At 41.6% G+C, this 24,543-nt stretch overlaps 1 protein-coding gene across 6 annotated transcripts; it reads right to left on the bottom strand.

Annotated features, from left to right (window-relative positions):
* Positions 1-247: 247 nt before the first annotated feature.
* RAD9 (cell cycle checkpoint control protein family) lies at positions 248-20,994 on the bottom strand. 6 transcript variants are annotated; one of them, XM_088981433.1, is made up of 11 exons: positions 20,682-20,994; positions 18,737-18,856; positions 18,547-18,655; positions 16,690-16,941; positions 16,484-16,599; positions 16,162-16,226; positions 15,495-15,745; positions 15,264-15,414; positions 2,902-2,945; positions 2,564-2,812; positions 248-520 (listed from the first exon to the last, which is right to left on the bottom strand). In XM_088981433.1, the coding sequence occupies exons 2-10, from the start codon at positions 18,746-18,748 to the stop codon at positions 2,688-2,690; spliced, it is 1,125 nt and encodes a 374-aa protein (XP_088837559.1). In that variant the 5' UTR covers positions 18,749-18,856; positions 20,682-20,994; the 3' UTR covers positions 248-520; positions 2,564-2,687. The 6 variants fall into 6 exon arrangements, with proteins under 6 accessions (XP_088837559.1, XP_088837557.1, XP_088837555.1 ...); XM_088981431.1 differs by having other exon boundaries at positions 15,495-15,751; positions 20,682-20,822; XM_088981429.1 differs by lacking the exon at positions 20,682-20,994 and adding an exon at positions 19,399-19,648.
* Between the last annotated feature and the right edge of the window lie 3,549 nt (positions 20,995-24,543).

The raw sequence follows: 24,543 nt of genomic DNA, 5'->3' as shown, positions 1-24,543 counted from the left end.
ACAAGTTTTAAGTCCAATTCCATGCATCGCATAGAGCCCACTAATATATATATATATATATATATATATATATATATATTGAGAATCAAATATCCCTATTTCTACCAAAATTAAAAAAAAATGCTATTAAAATCAAATTACAGGGAATTTTGTTTGTATAAGAAATCAGGACACAACTAATCGCCTCTAGTTGTTTTTTGGTATAAAGTAATTAGACAGGAACCCATACGGCCATACCCTTTCCTTTGGGATATATATATATATATATATATATATATATATATAGATGAAAAGACCACTTACAGGCAATAGAACATATATCGTTGCTTCAACATTTCATCATCTGATTTCACAAATTCCATAATAAACGTAACACACTAATACCTGGACGATGAGTCAATTTTGCCTCTTCAATATTCACTATTGGGGGCTAGCAGGACTCTGAAAGCTGAAACTAACAGACAAGAATTGGAATATACAATAACTCGGCCGCTAGTATCTTCTAACAGATCTGCTATACCTGAAACATCACATCAATTGATTGAATACATGGACAACTCATCGGGGTATTAGATGTCTGTCACATAGATGATGCCTACATAAATCTTTGCTGGATAAATCACACAGGAAGACAATCAACAGACACCTGCTTTTTAAGGTGGTGAGATCACTTTGACAACAAAATCAAGACTATCAAAACAGAACGTCGTCAAGTGAGAGCTAACATCTGGCTCTCTATTGAATGGTAGTCTGCTTTGAATGGCCACATACTGCATATTAGAGCCAAAGTCATTGACAAGAATCAGTTAGAAATAACATCTCTGTAACTGGCAGCTCCCCTCCATGGCCTGCAGCCTGCTGTGAGCTAAGCCTTTGGGACCAGGGGGTGGACATGAATTGAGCTATTCAAGCTCGGTTCGTGAAAAGCTCAATTCTGTTTGGTCTAAACCAAGCTTCGAGCCATATAATTTTTATTTTTTGTATGTATAATTAATAAGTTTTTATATGTATATTTTTTATTTTTATAGGAAGTTTTGCTCATAGTCAAGCTCAAACTTACACGCTTTTGAGTCAAGCTGAATTCGAGCTCAAGTCCCTAGCTCAAACCCCCAAGTTTTTTGGCGAACCAAGCTCAAAAAGCCAGATATCCGACTTGACTCAGCTTGAATCCACCCCTAGACTTGACTGGCAAAACACTTATCTTCTCTTTGAAGTGCTAGGAGCCATAATGCTAAAGAAGGTAGCTGTTCTTTCACTTCTTCAAGCCTGTACTGGCAAAGCCAAGTCTCTAACTTGGGAGAGCTTTGCTGTTTTCTGAATTGAATTAGTGTTTCTTCCTGATTCTTAAAAGTTAACACACCGTAATGATAGTCTATAAATAATCTTCTCCAGTTAATCACTACAAAGGTAGAACATATAGCTCAAACAGAATTGCTGTACTAGGTGCTACTCCATCTCTGAATTCACTACTACATGGTTTGGGAATTTTTAATCATTCAGAATTGCTTCCACAAAGTTAGGAGCCTAGTTCCAACTTTAAGTGGCACTCTGTCTCTAACTATTTATCTATTATGGAAATGTTTATCCATGCTTTTAGGTTATCTCCAATGTAGCATAGACTTGTATCTTTCATCAGATAACCAATAAAGAATTTTTTGATGAATTAACCAATAAAGAATTACATAGAGGTAGAAAGAATACCAATACAAATAATTTGTGATCCATGGTAAGTACCAACATTTATGAAAGCAATTCACAAACTATTAATAATTCGTAATATAAGTAATAAAGGCTCTTGATCCCCTCCCGGTATGCACCCCAATGCTCTGGTTACTTAGAAACCTACCCCATCCAAGGAGCTTCATTGATGCAACACAATAGAGGAAACCCTACAATAGAGAATTGCTCAAGGGGACATAATTCTCACTTTATATGAAAAGCCAAAATGATTACACAAGAACCATTACCTGTTTATCTAAACCACAGGGCCTGATACATCCCACTATAGAGAGGCCCTAAGCAATCACAGTGGCTGATCTAGGATCCTATCTATGAGTTACGATATTCTAAATGCTTATAGTTATGGATATTGCCCTTGCATCAATTAAATCACTAAATCCTCTGCCAATCCAGAGCTGATAATTGTGTAACATGTTCATGGATCAATCTGCTGCTTTTTTATGCATAGTGTTATTTCTTCCAGTAGCATAATTGAAGATGCTCTAGTTTTTCTTCTCTTTCTAAACATTCTAAAACTTGTAGGATTATTCCCAATCTCTGATTGTCCCACATCAAACCTCAATCTGATATCCTTCAAAATGCTCAAAAGAAATCTAATCAACCAAATGCAATTCTCAAAAGAAATCTCTCCAATCAAAGAGATGTACTCAAATTGTATATTTTATCTTGGAGGCAAACAATCCAAGCCATTCAAAAACCGCTATAGTCATGGCATATTTTCAAAGTGATAAATGCACTGTAAACCATGAAATATTGTTGAGGAAAATATCCTTAGTTGAATGATGAAAAGTGTACAAAGAACATAGTTGATGAGAGCACTTACAATAGAGAATATGCCATAAGGAGAGAAACCATTGCTTATGAGAGATGAAAGAGAATTGGCAACTTCTCTGCACCATTCTAAAATATCTGAAACATGTAGACCCATATAGAAAGTGTTGTCATTCCTAGTATGGTGGTGTTGACTGAACAAACACTTCCCCTTCATCCTCTTCTTCATCATCATCACCTGCAGCTACCCAATTACTAGGGTGATGCTGTGACCATTTGTTATCATTCAACTCAAGCCTTTCTGAAAGAGGGAAACAGAAGAAGTTACTAGAAGGAATCAATATATTCATAAGATTTTACAAATGAAAAGCAACAAAAGAAAGAAGTTACTTTGATTTTCTTCCACATTATCCATCTCCATTGGATCCCGGATTCTATATTTAATCAAGGAAACACATGCCATTCTAAAAGGCATCAGTCCTATATTTAAAGCACCAACAAATAAAACAAGCTATATAATGAAATGTGCACAAACTATATATGCATGCAACTATGCTTATATAAGCACTAGTAAGTGTGAATGAGCTTTGCACGTGGCAATTTTTGATGATGATGATGACAATAAATAATATGTTTCTAAAATTTTTCTATGATTTTTTTATATTTTTGTCTATAAAAATTTTTCTTATTTGTCGCACTTATTTTTGTTTAATATGATGAATATATATTAGAGATGTGCCCAAACATTTTCTACATTTTTTGTATTTTTTATACTTCTGTGTGTTTGTCTTTTTGAATTTTTATTATTATTTAATTGTGACATCCAGGGTTAACACATTTGACCCAAAAGGTTGAATTGTTGACTCACCACCAAAGAGGAAAACAACTCCATTTTTTGGTTGGATTTAAATTTGTATTTTATTTCTATCATCAATAAAAACAATAATTCCTTGTCACACTTATTTTTCTTTAATATGGTTGATTAATATAGGATTCAATGAAAGTATGGGAGTTAACACCCTAAATATAAGACTTAATGAGAGGGAATTGAATGACGAGAAATGTAGTAGTTCAAATTACACTTTGTGCCGACCAAATTAAAAAATAAGGGTATTCCGATCAATGATAGGATTCAATGAATGTTAATAGGAATTAATAATACCTTAAATATAAGACTTAATGAGAGGGATTTGAATAAGAAAAGTGGTTGTTCAAGTTACATTTCTGTCCTTTCAATTAGAGGGACCAAATTCAAAATTTGGGGTATTTTAGTTAAACAAAAGTTCCACACTCACATTCACACTTTTAATAGTAGTATAGATATAGATATGTAACCATCTTCCATACCATCTCTCACCCTCCCAACCTCCTGTGAGAATTGCTCCCACTCATTAAACCACTACAACAGAAACCGTAGCAAGGACATATTGAACTTTGTAGTAAATTATAGATTCAAAAGTGGACTATACGCATTGATTTGGAAAATGAGTTACCATAAGATCGGCCTTAAATTTCCTCTCTTTTTGTCTTTTGGGTGGGAGGCTAATCTCTGAGAAACTTTTTGTTCTGATTGGTTGCATGCCTATTCTATGATTGCACAACTAATCCAGATGGTTGAACCAATTCAACTTTAATGGCCTATTGGCAAGATATAGATCACCTGCAATGATCTATATGGTTTTTGCTGAGAATCCTTAGGTTGATGATGATTTTGTGAGCATGATCAACTAGCCAATCAGTAGAAAAATGTTCTGCACTAATATTCTAACACAAGAAAGATATAGAATTGTAACAGATAGAGGTATATAAACATTATCATACCAGCTCAATGAAGCCTCAGCTCAATTTATGGGATCAACTACATGAATCCTGTTTCATCATTCCACTCTATTAAATTGTTAAATAGTGAGGCATTGATGTAGGACCAGCTTAATTCTAGTCCTTAGAGAATGTTGAATGATCTTCTTTGATTAGAAGTTTATGGCTGTTGATGGTTATAATGGATTCTTAAAGGAACAAGAAAGAAAATAGGAATAGAAAGAAGAGAGAAAATACCTGAAATCACTCATAAGGTTCCTAGAATCACTCTAAGGTATTGGAAGTAACATAAGCTGAAGAAAACTCAATAAAATTCATTGCTCTTTATGTAAAACGCCCATACATGTTTATAGACTCTAAACTCATAATAATCCTAGGAATCAAACTGTTAGACTCATAATAGTCCCAGGACTCAAACTGTTAAGACTCAATAATCCTAGTAGGACTCAAATTAAGCTGCCATATCCTATTTCAATTCAAAGAAGACTTAATAACTCTAATCCTACTTATGCAATGACTCTGAAATTTTAAACATAAACAAACTATAAATAGACAATCAAACCCAATTATTGGACCCTGCAGAAAAATATAAAATGGAAAAATCATCCCCCTGTGTCCAAAAATACAGAAATACATAAATTTTCACAAAATTCCAATTTGACTCCTCATCTCCCGCATCAGCCATCAATTCATTTCTCAGTAGCATTACTCTTCTCGGTCCTTTAACTTTCAAGGCAACACTTCTCTTACTAGTGCGCTAGGCATTCTATGCACATCCCCAAGACCATCCCAGCCTACTAAATGTCCTGGTTTTCCTTATTATATCACATGAGACAATTGGTGCTTCAGTGAGGAAGAATTTGGAGATTTCTAGACATCATCTTTTTGGAAGTTTAAGATGTAGAAAGGGCTTGTATCCCTGGTAGGAAGTCCAACCCAATATATCATGTTATTAAGCCATCTCATTCCTACAATGCAGGAACTTAGAGAAGGTAAACCAACTGTTCCTTTTGAACATGAACAGTTGATCTAGGATGGAATCAGTAGAAACAATGGAGATCTTCTGAAGTCCAATTGGCATTGGGGATTGAGAGAATGGAGCAATCCACATGGAGAAGATTCTTGAAGGCTGAAGCAAAAAATTTGCTCTTCGAGAAAACCAAAATGCAAGGTAAAATATCATTGAAGATGAGGGAGATGAAGAAAGCCATGGTAATACTGGTAGGGGCTGATGTAGTTGAATGGTTTCGATGTTGTTTGGATGGTGCACTTACTGCTAACAGAAATGCAGAATGGAGAAGCTCGAAGGAAGGGGATAAGAGGAGGTACACAGCAGAGAAAAGAAGTAATACTAAAGGCAGGTTTCTGGCTGCATTGGAAGTGTTCGGTGAAAGCAAGAAACATTAGTTTTCTTGCCTGAAGGAAAATAAAGGTGTAATATGGAGGGAGATTAGAAGCATCTTGCAGGAGTTTCTGAAAGTGCAGAAGGAAGAGAAGTCTCCAGAGATTTCTCCAGAAGAAGTAGAAAGATTTACTTCTAAGAAAGAAATGGGGGTCAACTTGGTAGTGAATGGCCTAGGTATCGGGAAGCTAACCTGCGGAATAGAGAAAGATGAATGGGAAAACAAATTAGTAGCTGTTGTGAACAAGAAACCAGAGGATTGGAGGAGAATAGCAGAAGACCTAATCGAAGTATTGAGACTGAAGGGTCCTGTCTTAATTATTCCTTTTGAAGATTGCAAAGCTTTGATAAACTTGCTTGAGGATGAAGTGGAAGTAAGTGAATTGAACTTCCAGTTAGCAGAAGAAACAGTCACAGTTATGAAATGGTCCCCTAGCTCAAACTCAAAGGACTTAAAGTTGATGGATGGAATTACGGTCAGAATTGTTGGACTGCCTTTCCACCTAGGGAAGAAAGAGGCGTTTGAATCCATTGCTTCGTTGTGTAAGGCCCGACTTGATGGTGTTAGTAGGAATCTGCTGAATTAAAAAATATATATATATGAAAGAAAGTAGTTTCTTAAAGAGAGAAGGAAGAGAGAAGGAGAAGAAGAGAAGTTGAAAGAAAAGAGAGCAATAATCTGGCCGCCCCCTTCACTTATTATTTATACTAAAATAATAGAACAGTACAAAGACAACTATGCCCTTATAGGGCGGCAAAACATAAAATAACTTATATAACACTCAAAAAACATAATAAAACTTGGACTCATATAACCACTTTGGTCCCCACCTCCTATCTAACAACTAACATAAAGCGTCTACTCAGAAAAACATCATAAAACTAATTAATTTTCAACACTCCCCCTCAAGTTGGGAGTAAATGTCACACATTCCCAACTTGCGTAGATCATGTTCAAACTTATTCTTGCCACTCCTTTAGTGAGAGCATCAGCCAGCTGCAACTCTAAAGAGATGTAAGACAAACAAACTTCTCCGGTTATTACCCTTTCTCTTATAAAGTGTCTATCAACTTCAATGTGTTTTGTCCTATCATGCTGAATTGAATTGTGGGCAATATTGATTGCAGCTTGATTGTCACAGTATAACATCATAGGTTACTCTGCTTTCACCCCAATCTCACTCAAAAGAGATATAACCCAAAGAAGTTCTGAGACACCATGAACCATGGATCTATACTCAACCTCGGCACTTGACCTTGCCATAACCGCTTGCTTCTTAGTCTTCCAAGAGATCAAATTTCCACCTACAAAGGTACACACTCCTGATGTCGACCTCCTGTCATCTAAGCATCCTACCTAGTCTGCATCTGTATAGGATTCTAGCTTCAGATTCTCATGATTTGAGAAAAGAATGCCTCTGCCAGGGTGTTTTTTTAGATATGCAAGTATTCTCTCAGTAGCTTCCCAGTGTTGAACCCGAGGTGCATGCATGTACTGATTCACAACACTGACAGCATAAGAAATATCTAATCGTGTCATGCACAAATACACCAGTCGGCCCACCATTCTTTGATATCTCCCCACATCCTTTACCAATTCACCATCCACACCATTAATTCTGTGATTTGGATCAATAAGAGTGTCTGTTGGTTTGGTCCCCAGCTTCCCAGTCTCTCGCAGTAGGTCAAGTACATACTTTCTCTGTGAAATGAAGATCTCATGCTTGGATCTTGCAACTTCAATCCCTAAGAAGTATTTGAGCTCACCAAGATCTTTGATCTCAAATTCTTGTTGCAATGATTTTTTGAGATCATCAATCCCTAAGAAGTATATGAGGGCTGCAGTTTGTTGGATTGTTTGGGAGGAGAGAAACTCATGGATCTTCTCAGAAAAGGAGAGAAGCTTGGAAGTAATATTGGAGATCATCCATATTAGGGTGATACATTGGCTGAAAACTTTGGCATTGTTTGCAAGATTCTCAATAGATGAGATGTTAAAAAACTGGAAGGAGATTGCAAAATTAGCTTCAACTAAGAAGGCATCAAACTCTTGTTGGATTCCTCTACCTCATGGCTTTATTAAACTGAATTTTGATGGCAGCAGTATGGGTAATCCAGGGCAATCCGGAACAGGGGGAGCTTTAAGAGATGAACATGGGAATCTATTAGCTATGTTTTTTGGACCAAAAGGGGAAGGAGATTCCTTGAGGGCTGAGATACTTGCAACTCTTGAAAGGGTATGATGGAGCGCAATCCGGCCGGTCCTAGCTGTCAACGATCTTGCCTCTGGCTGGAGCAGAAAGTGCCTGAAACGGGGAAGAAAGCGAGTATCTCTGGGGAGGAACCCGGTGAGAGTGCTCCGAAATTCAATTTAGTATCTTCTCAAAGGCAAGATAATAAACCAGATGGCGCAAAGTTATCACATACCTCGTTCTTGGGCGGAAGAGAGCCTTTTATAACCACTTCGCGCACTCACTCCCAAGCTTCTGTCAGGTCGGGTATCATTTCCTCTGCACTTCTGCCAGTTCGGGTGTCATCGCCTCTGTTGGGGCAGACAACCGCCACTGCTCTCTTTGTTGGAGCCGTCTCTGTGACTGGAGGTGGTGGTGGCAGGTGGCCGTTGAAGTGCGGCTGTCAAGCGTCAAATCCTAAGTCAGTCAGGTGCATCGCCTCAGGATACGGACTCCTTTGGTGTCAAGTACGGTTGTTCAATTCAGCGGCCTGGAGCCGAAGTGCTGGAGTGGTGTGTGAGGTGATGTCTTGAGTTTGGGTAGAGGTGTGGCCCGAATTGCCCAGGGGCGGGCCAGTTCAGGTTGTTGCCCTTTGCGCTCCTCGTAAGGCTCGGGGTCAAAGGGAGAGTTCGGGCTCTTTTGGGGATCTCGGACCGCTGGTTCCTCCTCTCAGAGCTCGCGCCTTGAGCGTACTGTCGTGCCAAGTTGTTGCTTCTGCCACGGGTTGGGTGGTCAAGAGGTCGGGCCAAATCTTCCTTCATCAATTGCCCCCCACTCCTCGCGCTAAGGGGCTTGCCCTGGCGCGGGGAGTTCGCGAGGTGGCGGGTGGATTTGACCCGTACTTCGAACCGGTTTACTGATAGCGCAAAGTGTGCATTCGTTCAGGAGATTTTCGGGTTTCTCAAGCACCAAAAAGTTAGGGAACGTGCCAGTCCGTCTTTAAATGCTGGGAGACGTGACAGAGCGCGTTATTTCAAAATTTAAAAAACGTGCGGCTGGGAGACGTGACAGCGTGCGTTATTTCAAATTTGAAAAGCGCGTGGCTATTGCCTTCAATGCGGGGAGACGTGCGCCGGCGCTGCTTCAGTTTCAAAGGACGTGCAGCCAGTCACGTCTCGGTATTAGGAGGCGTGCGGTCAACTTGATCGTGGGCCTTTGGATTTGCCTCGATCAGAACCGTTGGTTTTTGGTCACTGTGGGTATAAATAGTGGGGGACCCCCAGTCGCTTTCCATTGCCATTCTCCTGTGTTTGCTTCTTGAGCTCGCGTCCAAGTTTTTTAGCTCGCGTCAATCTTCCGTAGTCCATTTGCTTTTTCCAGGTGAGTCGGTGCTTTCTTCCTGGTATTATTTTCCTCCCGGTGTCTAGCTCAGACATCTCAGACAGTTCTTCGAGGGGGTCAGATGCAGGTTCTATGAACCGAGCTGCAACCCCCGACAACCTTAGTGAACCCGAGGTAGAGCTCGAGGAGGAGCTCGAGGAAGAGTTCGAACCCGTAGGCCGAGTCGCCTCGGGTAGTTTGGCGTCCTCCCGTCGAGGCCAGACGTTGGACAAGTTTGGAATGTAAACAGAGTGTTTTGTAATGAAACGTTCTTTGGATTAAGTTGTTCACCCACTTTTTCCCGAACTGACTATATTGCCGAACTGACCATATGCTTCCGATGATGAGATGTCAAGGTCCGTGTTAGCTCGTTATCATTTTGCCTTTGCGTGTCCATGAAGAGGTGACTAAGTCTTATGGTGCCAAGGTCCTTGTTAGCTCGTCATTCTAACCCTCAGGCTCTGATAGCGACTCCTAGTCCACTTCGCTTGGTAATTTATAGGTAGTATCGTTTTAAGTTAACAACGTTCCATGCTCGGGGTACTTGTTTGCCCTCTAATGTTTCGAGCTCGTATGCTCCCCTGAGCACCCTCTTTACTTGGTAGGGCCCTTCCCAATTCGGTCCAAGTTTTCCCACGCCAAGCTCGGGTGCCATGATCTTACGGAGAACCAGGTCGCCAACACGGAAGTTCCGCTTTTTTACTCTGGCATTGTAGTACCGAGCTACTCTTTGCTGGTAAGCTACGGTTCGGATGTACGCGAGGTCTCTTACCTCCTCCAATAGGTCGAGGTTGGTACGCAGCTCGTCTCCGTTTGTCTGATCGTCGTATGCTTCTAGTCGCAGTGTAGGTACTTCGATCTCTGTCGGGATTACCGCTTCAGTGCCGTAGGTGAGGTTAAAGGGGGTCTATCCCGTGGCGGTTTTTTCCGTAGTTCGGTGAGCCCATAGAACACTTGGTAGCTCGTCCGCCCACAACCCTTTAGCTCGGTCTAGTCGCGCTTTCAACCCGCGGAGGATAGCTCTGTTCATAACTTCTATTTGACCGTTTGCCTACGGGTGCGTGACCGATGTGAAGTTCTGCCGAATCCCCATATCTTGGCACCATTCTTGAAATTTGATGTCCTCGAACTGCTTGCCATTGTCGGAGATCAGTACCCGAGGTAACCTGGAGCGACATACTATGTTCTTCCAAAAGAAGTTTTGTACGTTTCGAGCTGTAACTGTTGCAAGAGGTTCAACTTCTACCCACTTTGTGGTAATCTACTGCCACCACTAGGAACTTCCTTCCACCTGTTGCTGGCGGGAATGGCCCTAGGAAGTCAATGCCCCATTGCGCAAAGGGCCATGGACTGGTGAGGTACTTGAGGTTGGCGGCAGGTTGATGGTGGATATTGGCATGCTTCTGACACTTGTCGCATCTTCTGACGAGCTCGATGGCCTCTGTCTTCATCGTTAGCCAGTAGTACCCTTGTCAAAGTGCCTTCTGGGCGAGGACCCTGCCTCCCAAGTGTCCGCCGCACAGACCTTCATGAGTGTCGCAAAGTACGAGCTCGGCTTCGGCAGGTCGCAAGCAACGCAGGTAGGGGAGCGTGTAGGACCGTCGGTACAGCTGTTCGTCTATTATGACATATTTGGCTGCCTGGCGCTGCTCCCTTCTGCCTGCATTGCAGTCCGTAGGGAGGGTCCCATCTAGCAAGAAGCTCACGAGTGGGTCGATCCAGCTCGGCTCTGCTTCAAGGGCAGGAGCGACCTCCTCTGCCCCACCAAGAATGCTAGGCCGAGGTAAGTCCTCTATGTACACGGTTCTCATAGCGTTTTGGCTGATGCTGGATAATCGGGACAAGGCGTCGGCCTCACTGTTCTCTGACCTCGAGATTTGCTTGATGAAGTATGACTGGAAGTTGAGCAGAGCCTCCTTTACCTTTGCCAAGTAGGCGATTGTAATTAGCTTGTGTGCTTCGTATTCGCCCGTAACCTGGTTGACCACAAACTGGGAATCGCTGCAGATAACTGTGTTTCGCTCTTACCTTTTGCGCTAGGGCCAGTCCGACTATCAATGCCTCGTACTCTGCCTCGTTGTTGGATGTCGTGAACTCAAAGCTCGATGGCCCACTTCATCAGCCGACCGGAAACCTCGGGCTTGAGTAAGACTTGCCTCAGAGGTTTGTCAGTCAAGATGATGATAGTGTGAGCATAGAAATATGGGCGGAGTTTCCGAGCTGCAATTATCAATGCGTATGCCAGCTTTTCTATCTGCAAGTATCTCGTCTCTGCTCCCTGCAAAATTTTACTAACATAATAGATGGGTCGTTGGACGCGATCTACTTCTTTTATTAGTACCGAACTGGCCACCTCGTCGCTTGCCGAGAGGTACAGTTCCAAGACCTCGCCCTCCTCGGGCCTGGTTAAGACCGGCACACTAGCGAGGTAGTTCTTTAGCTCGTCAAACGCGAGCTAGCAGTCTCGTTCGAATCCTTTGCCTTTAATTGCTTTAAAGAAAGGCAGGCAGCGGTCTACCAACTTAGACATGAAGCGGCTCAAAGCAGCTATGCGGCCATTTAGCCTCTGAACCTTTTTACCTTTCGGGGTGGTCTCATATCTAGGATGGCCTTTATCTTGTCCGGGTTGGCCTCAATACCGCGCCAGTTGACGATGTATCCTAGGAAATTATCCGAGGTGACTCCGAAGACACACTTGTTTGAGTTTAGCTTCATGCTAAATTGATGCAGAATTTGGAAGACAGAATCTAAGTCTTGTATTAATTCATGCGAAAACTGTGTCTTGACGACCATGTCGTCTATATAACATTCTATCTTCGTGCCAATTAAGGGTTGAAACAGCTTATTCATGAGTCTTTGGAAGGTCGCCCTAGCATTCTTCAGTCCGAAGGGCATGACCTTGTAGCAGTACAGGCCGAACTCGGTTATGAAGGTGGTTTTTTCCTCATCGGATTGGTCCATCCTAATTTGGTTGTAGCCCGAGTAGGCGTCCAAGAAGCTTAGCAACTCATGTCCCGAGGTTGCGTTCACTAGGCGGTCAATTTTGGGGAGGGGGAAGCAATCTTTCGGGCAAGCTCGATTCAGGTTGGTGTAGTCGACGCACATGCGCCACTTGTCATTTGCCTTTTTTACTAGCATCGGGTTGGCTACCTAGCTCGGGTAATGAACTTCCCTTATAAAGTCTGCTGCGATGAGCTTTTCAACCTCCTCGTTGACCGCCCTCCAGCGTTCTGGGGCTAAGTTGCGTTTCTTCTGTCTAATGGGTCTGACTACAGGGTCAATATTAAGTTTGTGAGTTATAAGGCTGGGGTCAATACCGGGCATATCGGCCACGGACCATGCAAAAATATCTAAATTTTGAAGTAAGAAACTCACCAGTTCGGTTCATTGAGGTTCCTGGACGGAAGTACCGATCTGTAGTGTCCGAGCCGGGTCCGCAGCTGAAGTTGGGATTGCGACCGTTTCTTCTGTGAGCGAAGCTCGTTCTTCACCTTGCTCCGTAGGCCGCTCCAGTTCGAGGTGGTCGGGCACTTTGGTTTTTCCCTTCAGGGCGGCAACATAGCACTTGCGGAACTCAAGTTGATCGCCCCGCGCTACTCCTACACCGAAGTCTGTAGGAAACTTCATTGCCAAGTAGTATGTGGAGACCACTGCCCGTAGGACATGAGTGATTGGCCGCCCTATTATGGCATTGTATGGGGAGGGGGTCACAACCACCAGGAAATCGTGGTTGAGTTTGACCGCACAGGGCCATGTGCCGACTTCCACAAGTACTGTTATTTTCCCGAGGGGCCTAACTTCCTCTCCGCTGAAGCCCACCAAAGGAGTGTTTGCGGGCTTCAGCTCGCTTCTCTGCAACTGAAGCTGGTCAAACGCCGACTTGAAGAGAATGTCCACTGAGCTGCTTGAATCAAAAAGCACGCGCCTGACTTCGAAGTCGCGCATCGTCTTCCGTGTAGAAAATCAGCTCCTCTGTCTTCGACCTCTTTGGAGGGTTCTGTCCTTCTCGGGCAGCTTCGCGAACTGACGCCCGGGCCACTGCCGAAGTGCAACCCGCTACTACCAAACCTTCCACTATCACGTGGATGGTTCCCCGAACTGGCCTCTCCTCCAGAGGCTGTCTTTGCGACGGTTCGGCCGGCCTGCCACTGGACTCGGGGGCATCCTTACCGTGCTCCCCTTGCCGACCTGTCTTATTATTATTATTATTATGCTGTACAAAATTTCTCAAGTATCCGCGACGGATGAGTCCCTCTATCTCGTCCCGGAGATTATTGCAATGCTTGGTACTATGACCGTGGTCTCTATGGAAACTGCAGTATAAGTTTTTGTTCCTCTCGTTGGGGTTCCCTTTTAGGCGAGGTGGCCACTTTGCGTACGGGGCGTCTTTGATCGTCATCAAGATCTCAGCCCGCTTCGCGTTTAAGGGTGTGTAGTCCGTCCGAGCTGCTAAGGGAGCTCGGAACGACTAGCTCGACTTCGTCTCCCGAGCTGGATCTTTCCTCCTCCTGTCATCTGGGTTGGAGGGCTCGCCTTCCCTCTTCCTTTTCTCGATCCCGCTCTCGGTTCTTTGGTTGATCTCCTCCTCTGTTCTCATGAATTTATCCGTGAGCTTGAGGAATTCAGCTACAATCGCGGGCTGGCTAACTACCATGTGCCACTTGAACTCCTTATGTGTCACTCCTCTCTTGGCTGCTGCAAGCTGCACTGCGGGGTCCAGTCGCGTTATCTGCAAGCACGCATCATTGAATCGCTTGATGTAGCCCCGGATGGACTCTCCTTCTCTCTGGACTACTTCGAATATGCTCTCCTCGGTTTTGGGGCACCACTTGCTGGTAACGAAGTGCGCGGTGAAAACCTGCACGAACTGGGTCCAGCTTCTTATTGACCCGGGGGCCAGGTTCCTGTACCAGGTGCGGGCCACCCCCTGAAAGTGGTAGTGAAGGCCACGCACATGCATGATTCACTATCCTTTCCAGGTGCATCTGGGACTAGAAGGCATCGACGTGGTCGTTAGGGTCGAAGGACCCATCATACTTATCTAAAGGGGGGAGTTTGAAATCTCTGGGCATGGAGACTACAAGGAGTTCTGTCAAGCGTCAGATCCTAAGTCAATCAGGTGCACCGCCTCAGGATACGGACTCCTTTGGTGTCAGGTACGGTTGTTCAGTTCGGCGGCCTAGAGCCGAAGTGCTGGAGTGGTGTGCGAGGTGAAGTCTTGAGTTCGGGTAGAGGTGTGGTTTGAACTGCCCTGGGGCGAGCCAGTTCGGGTTGTTGCCCTTTGCGCTCCTCGTAAGGCTCAAGGTCAAAGGGAGAGTTTGGGCTCCTTTTGGGGAGCTCGGACCACTGGTTCCTCCTCTAGGAGCTCGCGCCTTGAGCATACTGCCATGTCGAGCTGTTGCTTCTACCACGTTTTGGGTGGTCAAGAGGTCGGGCCAAATCTTCCTTCATCAGGGTACAAAGAGTCAAGGAGATGCAATTTAGTAAGTTGGTCAAAGAAGGAAACTGAAGTTGTGGTGAACTGATTAAAAGAGGAAAACTCTAGGATAAGGAATTACAACAATGAAAAGAGAAATTTTAAGTGGCTGACTAAGGATATTGAAATTCAGTACAAATGGGTAAAGAGAAGTGCAAACTCACTGGCAGATGGTCTAGCTAAGCAAGGGGTGAACAGAAACTCTATATTTTGGGTCCTATTGTAATTGTATTTTGGTGTTCAATGATTGTTCTAGGGAGCCAAGATTGTTTAGCCCCCTTGCTTTGTAATTTTCTTAATCTTAATTAATACATTTCACAGTTATTGATAAAGAAAAAAAAAAAAAAACTTGCAACAGAAGACTGATTATCAATTCGCCCCGTTAAAGCTCAAATCCTAATTTCATTAAAATAATCAAAGTAAAGAATGATTTGAGAGGGCTTTATTTGCAAGATATGAATATATGGATCAGGACCAGCAGTTCTGTTTCCCAATGTCAGGATACGGATCAGGACCATCAGTTCTGTTTCCCAATGCAGATCCATTCCTTGGGTTGTTTATCGTATTAATTCCTTCTGTAGCACGGTGTCCATTTATATTTGGAACCCTTTCCATTTGACCCTGTCTTTTGTCAACACCACCACCACCACTTTTGCCTGCAGTTGTTATAAATCAAGCTAGTTGAAGAGCCTTGTCTCAATATTAGAAGTCAAAGTTGAGTGATTGAGAAACTTACCTGAAAGTTCAGACCAAATTCTGGTGTGATCTGATGGATGCTCAGAAACAGCCACTCGTGACCTTGCTTGTGGTGCTTGGGACCGTGTTACCTGATCAGCCTGACCATGTGATGCAGTGGCCGCTGGTGGATGTTCAAACGGGTTTCCTTCATGAAGCTGTGATACAAGCATGGTAGCAAGGACTAGTGTTGCCTCAAAGTCTGAATTAGACCCATCGTCTAGACCAAATTTTGGGATCATTAGAATAGGCCTGTTCCTCCAAAATCAGTTTGTTCAGAATCAAAATCATAATCCAATCATACAATAAAATTGCATACCAAAGAAAAATAAAAAGGAAAACAGAAAGTAAAGTTATCAAATCAACGATATACTAAATATTAGTTTCCCTTTCATCAATCCAACCAGTACCCATGCAATATTGAAAGTAAAGTCACAAATGCACAGTTAAAATATTTGTGATTATGGTGTTCCAGCCTATGGTAAGATAGGCCAACCAATTAGACAATCTTCGTATCCAGTGCATGCATTATTTAGAAAGCCACTTATCAACAACAATTACTAAAACTGACAGACTGTCACAAACATATTAATCCCCCACCTTAACCAAAAATGATGATGATGGTTATGATGATAAATGAAGTTAACTACATATTACAAATATCTTACTCGCCAGCTTTCTCAAAAAACAATTGAATGTCAACTTCACAACCCTCACAGAAAGAAAGGAATGCCTGCAATTTGGATGGAAACAAAACATCAATCCCTCACGTAAATCAAAATGGAACTATTTGGATGTTGGTGGATGTGTTGGATTAGAAAAGCATTACAAAGTAAGATAAATGTTAATGATATGGTTGTGATTTGCTACAACCAAACAAATGTTAATCATGACCAATGAGTTGTAAAACATCTTCCCTGTACAAATGATTTATCACCTATGTCTAAGTTAAACAGAAATAATTAGGTTGGAGGACATGGTTTACTATGCCTTCAATTCTTTCACCCCAAATGTCACATCCACGGGATCTCCAGTGTGTACATACTGCAAGAATTCTTCACTGGGGTCTATCCATAGCTGAGTGTGTAAGGCTGTATCGTTGTCGTCTGCAATTAAATTACAAAAGAAGCATAAGGATCCACAGAAGATAAACTGCAGAAATGAGAATACAGCAAAACCACAGAACTTAAACTAACCTTTTGTTGGATCTATATAACTTCTAAGTTCAACAGCTTTTCCTCCTATTTCACTTGCAGCATCAGGAGGTAAACAAGCAGGATCGGTTGCAATCACTGTGATCTCTTGAAGAGAAGATTGAAAATTAGCTAGCAGTCTGTTGAAATCACGAGGCCTAACTACAAAATTACTTGGAAACCGTCTCCTATCCAGAGAAAGATGTTGTATGTCAGGCTCGACATTACAATTGATCCAGTATGCTTTCCTCATGCCTGCACCATGTTTCACAAAGAGTACATTTCAGTAAACAATCTAAGTGGTTTATAGCTAATATTAACTAGACAATGATATTAGGATAAGAGTTAGGGCACACAGCTTTGTTATGACACAACAAGTATATCAAAAAACCTATTTGGTTTTATGCCAAGGAGATCAACCATAGAAGTCATCTTTTATAGAGACAATTAATAGAAAAGTTAAGAAAGAAGAAGAGATATATTCATGTGGTATTTAGTGATCTAAATAATATATGATAGAGTTCTTATAAAGATAATACGGTGGGTTTTAAAAAAATAAAACAGTATTAGATAGGTATATGTACCTAATCAAGGACATGTATGAGGGTGCAACAATCAGTGTTAGAACGCCTTTGGGAGAGATGTTATAGTTTCCAATCATGATAGGACTTCACCAAATCTCAGCACCTAGCCCCTATTTGTTCGCATTATTAATGGATGAATTGACCAAACATATTTAAGAGGAGGTCCCATGGTGTGTATTGCTTGCATTAGTTGACGAAACCAGAAAGGCATTAAATGCAAAATCAGAATTGTGGAAATGTTTTTTTTTTTTTTTTTGAAAGGTAAAGGGTAGGTTGTAGACTGAACACAGTCTCGACCCATTGCATTTTTTGCACAAAGTGACAGTTCTCAAACTCAAACCTAATAGCCCCTAAATGCCTTTGAAACAAGATGCATTAAAATAATAGGAGCAAAAATTGGGCTGCAATTAGGACTGGAGACCAAAAGATATCTAAACATGACCTCTTGCACTACCTTGATTAGATAATCCACAGCAAGGGAGAGATTTAGGAGAGTGTTGTTGCATCTAGAGTCCTGTGTGATAGCAGAATATCACTTGTGTTGAAAGGAAAAATTTATAAAACAGCTATAATGATGTGGCAATATTGTATGGAGCGAGGTGAAGAGCTGTCAAAAAATAATGTGTCCAAAAAAGACTGTTGCAAAATGTTAATGTTGAGATAGATGAGCCAAAAAAAAATATAGGACCAAAAATGAACTTATTTTAATGAACCTAAGAATGGCTCCAATAGGTGATAAAATAAGGAAAAGTATACTAAAATGGTTTAGTCTAAAACAAACAAGACCATCTATAGCACCAGTAGGAAGATGTTATCTGTTGCAAGAGTAAGGGTCCAGGGGCTATCCAAAAAAGGGCATGAATTGAAGAAGTGATAAATGATCAGAGCCTGCAATTTAACAATGGATACAGCATTGAACAAAGCGAAATAGCAGAATAAGATTCATGTAGCTGACATGTAGTTCAGACAGGGCTTAGTTGAGTTAGGACGGACAACTTCCCTCTCCAAAAAAGAACAAACACATATCAGGATAAACATATCATGCAATAAGGTACTCTCCTCTCCAAATTCAAATTCATAGATTGAAGTTAGGGTGGTGTCACCCTGGTGTTCTGCTACCACCCGATAAAACATGGACACACTAGTGATCATACCAAAATGCAAATCACCCTGGAGTTTCAATGCCCAACCAGATGCTCACACCTAGGAAATATCCTGCCCCTAGATAACCAAGATTATGCGAAAAAAAATAAGAATAAGGAAAGAAGTTTAGTACCACTGTAGCATTCTAAAGTCCACTGCACTTTTGATGCGTCAGGGTTGGGCATATTGATGCAGAGACGATCAACACTTGTAATGGGTGTCCTGAGAATAGAGCAAACAGCCTAAACTCACCTAATCAGTGCAACTGGCTTACCGTATTGCCCCGGATAATTTTATCAAGCATATTATAGAATGATGTATACCTTCAAAAGCATACTGCATTGCACTTGAGCAGCAGAAATTTTATAGACATCAAAGAAGTCGGGTTTCAATGTAATTGACTGGTAGGCTGACCTGGAGGAATTGATAGTGTGGAAAGACAGCTGCAAGAGAAAAGGAAATGCACTAACGATTAATAGAAGTAAAATCCTGCCTTCTCAAATTATTTACAAATACCCTCCTTCTCTATCGCTTTATATCAGCCTGAACAGCAACCAGCGGGAAGTAAACATGAGTGAGAGATACGAATTTCAGTCGCCTTTGGGGGTCTAAACCAAATTGTCAACGCGTGTGTGTTAGAGAAGAGGGCATAAAAACAAAAATCCAAGCCCAAAACCCTAGAAGGGTGAATGGACAACTAATCATCATTTAATGCTAATTATAAAAAAAATCGTCATTTAATGCTTAGATTTTGAAAAGAATTAGAACAAACTTTGCTTACACTTACCTAATATAATGGTGGGTTAGAGGAGGAAAAGGAGAATGATTTAACCCATTATCGATGTCATAATTGATTGCTTTGATTGAAATTCAACTAAAGAAAGCACTCCCCTTGGTGATTAACGTTGATCTCACGCGGTTAATGAAACTTGAATCGTTTTACATAGAAGAATATTGCAGATAAGAGCAGGACATGAGAAGGTACCTGAGAAGGAGAAGCTTGTAGTGCAAGCTCGTGACCCACCCGCGCGAGGCAGGTGACAGACCGCGTAAAAGATTTAAGAGCGTTACCACTAAGGCTCAGCTCCATTTTTTTCTTGCTACTACACTTCTCACACTGCTTCTGCTTTCTTCTGTCCTGGTTCGAGGTCGGAAATTTACAACAGAGTCACAGAGGAGATGACCTCTGGTTTATGCGCTTTGCGCGGGAAAGATAGCAGATGCGTTACTGCGGTACTGGTAGTGCCCTCCGGTTTAGAGCTGTCAATGGGTCGAGCCGGACAGGATATACCAGTCTTGTCTCGAACCATTCAATAACCGGTAACACACTACAGACCCAGAACCGGAGACCGGATTCAGTCCTCACATAATTCGTCCTCACATCGTGCTCAGAAGAAGTCAACTCTCCGGATTAAAAATAAAATAAAAAGAAAAAAAAAAAAAGCTCTGGATTCTCGTAACCGTTCCATTTAGGTCTAGTTCTTTTGTAAGTACTTGGGTAAGTGCATTAGCTTTTAATTGGATAAATTTATTTACACATGTTCTTTTAATTTTCAGATTTTCATATAAATAATAAAATAATATTTTTACCCATAAAATACAATTATTAAAATAAATAAAATAGCTTTATCATATTTTATGAAAATTTCTCCCAAATTGAAAAGATGCTTATCCACCGGAGGAAGATAAATAAGTTTTACCCTGAAAAGTTATCCATTGACCAATTTAACGAAGGAGGCCTCAAGGAATTGTTTAAAACTCAACTTTTCTTAAATTCATTAGAACTTTTCAAAATGTCTTGTTTTTCAAAACTCATCTTTTGTTAAAACATCATTAATGTTTATTTTGACAGAAATTATCCATAAATACAATTTTTATAACCAAATTATCCTAAATAGTGAATTAGGGAAAAAGGGTCATTTATGGTTTGGATTTATTCTCCCGATATTATCTTTCTCTGATTTTGTTAATCACCCCTGTATGCCTCTCGCTCCAATCTTCCAGCCGCTGCACCATCTCTCTCTGTTTCTCTTGCTCAATCCCTGCATCCCTGGAAGCTCCGCCTCGTGGCCGAGATGTACGTGAAGCTGCGGATCGAGTCCTGTCTGTCGCGACCAAAGGACAACTCGATGGGGCAGCGTCATCCTCACCGGCCGGCTCAAGTTAAAATTCAAGAAGAATAAACCCAGTTTGGCGATCACCGAAAAACCGTCAGTCAAACGTTTAAGTTGGGAACAAGCATTCTCCACTTAAAAGAGAAGCGGTTACCAGAGCGTTGCAATGAAGAGTGCGCGTCCATGGCCGATTAGTTCCCGATTGCCAAAAACTCTTGTTTCTAGAACCTCTAGAATAAGCGATTATTGACGTTAGAGACGCAGATTAGAGCCATGACCGCTCTCACCGATCGAGCTCCTCTCCATCACCGGCAACGATGTCGTGACTAGCTCGAATCAGCCCCCGCCAAATTGAATTGGCCCTCCCCCTAGTCATATGATCATATCATATTTCTGGTATCATACTCGAAGGCGATAAGAAAGCTTCTTCTTTCCTTTGAGCAGTGGTTAGAGGTAAAATGATCGACGTTTATCGCATGTTTTTCATGGGATTAATATAGGTCGAGGCCGTTACAGAAGATGTCACTCCTCACTCAATGATTGGTCCATGAATTTTGATTAATAATACCTATCACATTTATGATTCTAATTGATTGGTCAGAAGTTTTTTAGATATTATATCTTTTCCATATCACCGTGGAATATTCTATGACCGCCATCCTAACGGTATGTAGCCATGCACGTGAAAGGTCCCTTACTCCGGGTTGATCATGGGCCGTCTACTGGGTGGTGGGTCTGGCCCGCTTCATCTTCTGGAAGCTGTATCAACTCCCCCTGCTGAAATCGGACTTGTCCTCAAGTCGTGCACTTGGAACCCGTTTCACTAACTCAGACCAAGTTTCCCAAGTGGAGTCCCATGAAGGGGTACCATGCCGATGCCATTGCACTAGGACTTCAACTACTACCCGATTGCCTTATTGCTTTGTCATGCGGCGCCTCAGAATAGCAATTAGCAAGTGCGTTGGGTTGGAGTGTACCATCTGTTGTCAATGGTGGTTATTAATGTGGGCCTGGGCTGAACTTGAGTTCCTAAAATCTTCTTGATGAGCTAAGAGACGTGGAAGACGAGATGGAGTTTACAGTTAGACTACTACTCCAATGCGTTTTAAGATCTGGAAAGGCCCATGGTAGCGTGTCGCTAATTTATGAGATCTCTGCTCCAATGCTACTCTGCCTGTAAGGCTTTAGGCGCAAGTATACAAGCTCTCCCACATCAAATTGTTTCTCGCTTCAGTGTTGATCGGCTAATATTTTTATGCAATCTCTGCAGTGATTAAGGGGGTGTTCTGTAGTGTGGATGAAAAATTGGTAGATGTAAATGGGCCAGGCCGGATGGGCTTGCACATGGACTTTAGCCCGCAGGCTTGAACTTGGGCCTAAAAGCCCGAGCCCGATTATTTTATGGGTCGGGCTTGGGATTTGTCACAAAATCTCGGCCCCGCCCAACTTTTATATCCCATTTAAACCCTAATAGTCCTAAATCAACTACTCACTCATCTCATTCTCACCCTTTTAGCCTCTTAGGTCTCAACTCTTAAGAACTGGCGAACTCAACACCGACGCCACTAGTGAACTGCAGTGGTGAGTTCTCTCTCTCTCTCTCTCTCTCTCTCTCTCTCTCTCTCTCTCTCCCCCTCTATGTTCCATCTTCTCACTTCTCAATGTTCTCATTCTCACCAGTGAACTCCAACTAACTTGGGTGAATTCATTCTCACCAGTGAACACTGCGCCACCAGTGAACTCTGATGAACTCAGACAAACTCACTACGCAATCTTTAGTGAAAGTGAAAAAAATCATTGTTAGGTCGGGCTTTGGGCTTTTAAAGAGGGCCAGGCTCAAGCCAAATTGTAGACTCATTGGTCGGGCCAGGCTCAGGCTCGAGCTCGGGCCTGAAAAAAATCCTGTTAATGAGGAGTAAAAGCTCGACCCAACCTTGCCCATGAACAGGTCTAGTGTGGATTGGTCCACACCACACCCTGTGGCAGGGACCAATCTACACCACACCACAATCCACAACTATTATGAATTGTGGACAAATTGTGTGGATTGGACCAATCCACACCCATAGTGGCATTCTGTAGGCATGGTGTGGACTACACTTTTTAATTCCATGTATCTCATATACATTTATGAATGATCTACACCAACATTTTAAAAAATAACGCGGAAACGAAACCGTTTTGGCCATTGGTTTTTGGGTCAAGAGTCCGACCATCCAGATCGAACGAATGGCCCATTTTGACAAACAAATTTAAAAAATAAAAAATAATTAAAAAAACCGTTGAATTGGTCGCTTAGGTCAACGGGTTGCTGACTTTTTCAACAGTTTTTTGCCAAAAACTAGGTTTGGGGTAAAACGAAACCACTTGCCTGGACGGTTCCCGAGCCGAATGGTCCAACCGTCCGGATCAACATCAGTTCAAAAACCTTGATATACATAGTTAATCATAAATATCTAATTTTGCATTTTATATGATAAATGCATCAATGAATTAATATTAACTAATAAATATTAATATTTTTATAAAAACAATAGTAAAATAATGAAAATTTTAAATATTTTAAATATTATTTTATTAATAAAACATTAAAATTTAAAAATTAAAAATTAAAAATTAAGTAAAATAATTAATATTTTATTGACAAAAGTATTAAAATGTGAAACAGACAATAGGATTTCAGCCTTTTCAGGAAAAGTGTGAAGTAGAGGATCAAAAATCAAGTGTGGATGGTCAAGACCCCTTGGATCTTCTTTGAGTCCATGCTGACCCCTGCTACTAAAATATCAATTTGGTGAATAACTTATGCATCCACATGGTTTCAGTTAGCTTGAAGTATGATATATAGTCCATCGTTGAGCTACTATAAACGAGAATACCAAAAAAAAACACAAGAACAAATCTTCTCAAATAATCCCTAAATACTTCCTTCATGATTGCTTGAAAGGTGGAGGGAGCGTAGCTCAATCCGAGGAGCATCACCAAGAATTCATAGTGCCCCTCACGAGTTCGGAAATGCCGTATTGTGTTAATCACCTTGCTATAGTGGTATCCAGATCGCAAGTCCAATTTGGTAAATACCCAATAACGTGGAACTCATCAATTAGCTCATCCACTATGGGAATGGGAAAGCGGTCGGGTATAGTTTGCCTTGTTTAAGGCTCTATAGTCAATACATAGACGCCAACACCCATCCTTCTTCCGCACCAGCATAATGGGGAGCTGAAAACGACCTTGTGCTTGTTCTTATTATTCCTTCCCTTGATATGGTTCTGATCATTTCTTGGATTTCCTTTTTGAAATTGAGGGTACCTATAGGGCTTAACATTACATTGACAGGCCCAGCTCCATTGACTAGGGTTATTGCATGATCTCTGCTTCGTACAGGTTGTAAGCCCTTGGGTTCACTAAACACATTTATGCAGTGTTTTTTAACCATGGTTGACCTGGATGGTCAATAAACCATTGACTCAGGTGGTCAAATCATTGGCCCATCAATCCATTTAACGGTTTTTGACTGTTTTTTTTTTATTTTTTTATTTTTGCTGTCAGAATGGGCCATCCATTCGAACCGGACAATCAGACAGTCAACCCAGAAATTGGTGATCAAAACGGTTCCATTTTTGAATCGTTTTTTAAAACGTTGCATTTACGAACTGTTTTAGGAATTCTGTAATCTCAGGAATGCTGAAAAGTCATGATGACTTTTAGACAATTTCTCTTCCATTTATTAATTTATTAATGGACACAGTCCGGTCAAACCCAATTAATCATGATTATAGCTTATACCTATAATTAGGGTTTGGGTTTAAGAGAGTTAAAATAATGTTAACAAAGTAAAATAAATTAAAGTAAAGTAAACGGGTAAAATAAAAATCTATTGTCTCCATAATGAATCTGATCATCGCTTTATATCGACATCTTACTCAATTGTATATACTTGGCCTTTACTAGTATTTAGATTGGTTCAATTAGCTTATACTGAAAGTTGATATATAACTATACATACATGTCTA

This window comes from Nelumbo lutea, chromosome 3, assembly GCF_056320005.1.
Source record: "Nelumbo lutea isolate HS-2025 chromosome 3, American lotus-T2T, whole genome shotgun sequence".
In the NCBI taxonomy this organism is placed as follows: Eukaryota; Viridiplantae; Streptophyta; class Magnoliopsida; order Proteales; family Nelumbonaceae; genus Nelumbo; species Nelumbo lutea.
The sequence above is the reverse complement of the archived record's forward strand: the minus strand, read 5'-3'. Positions and strand labels throughout refer to the sequence as shown.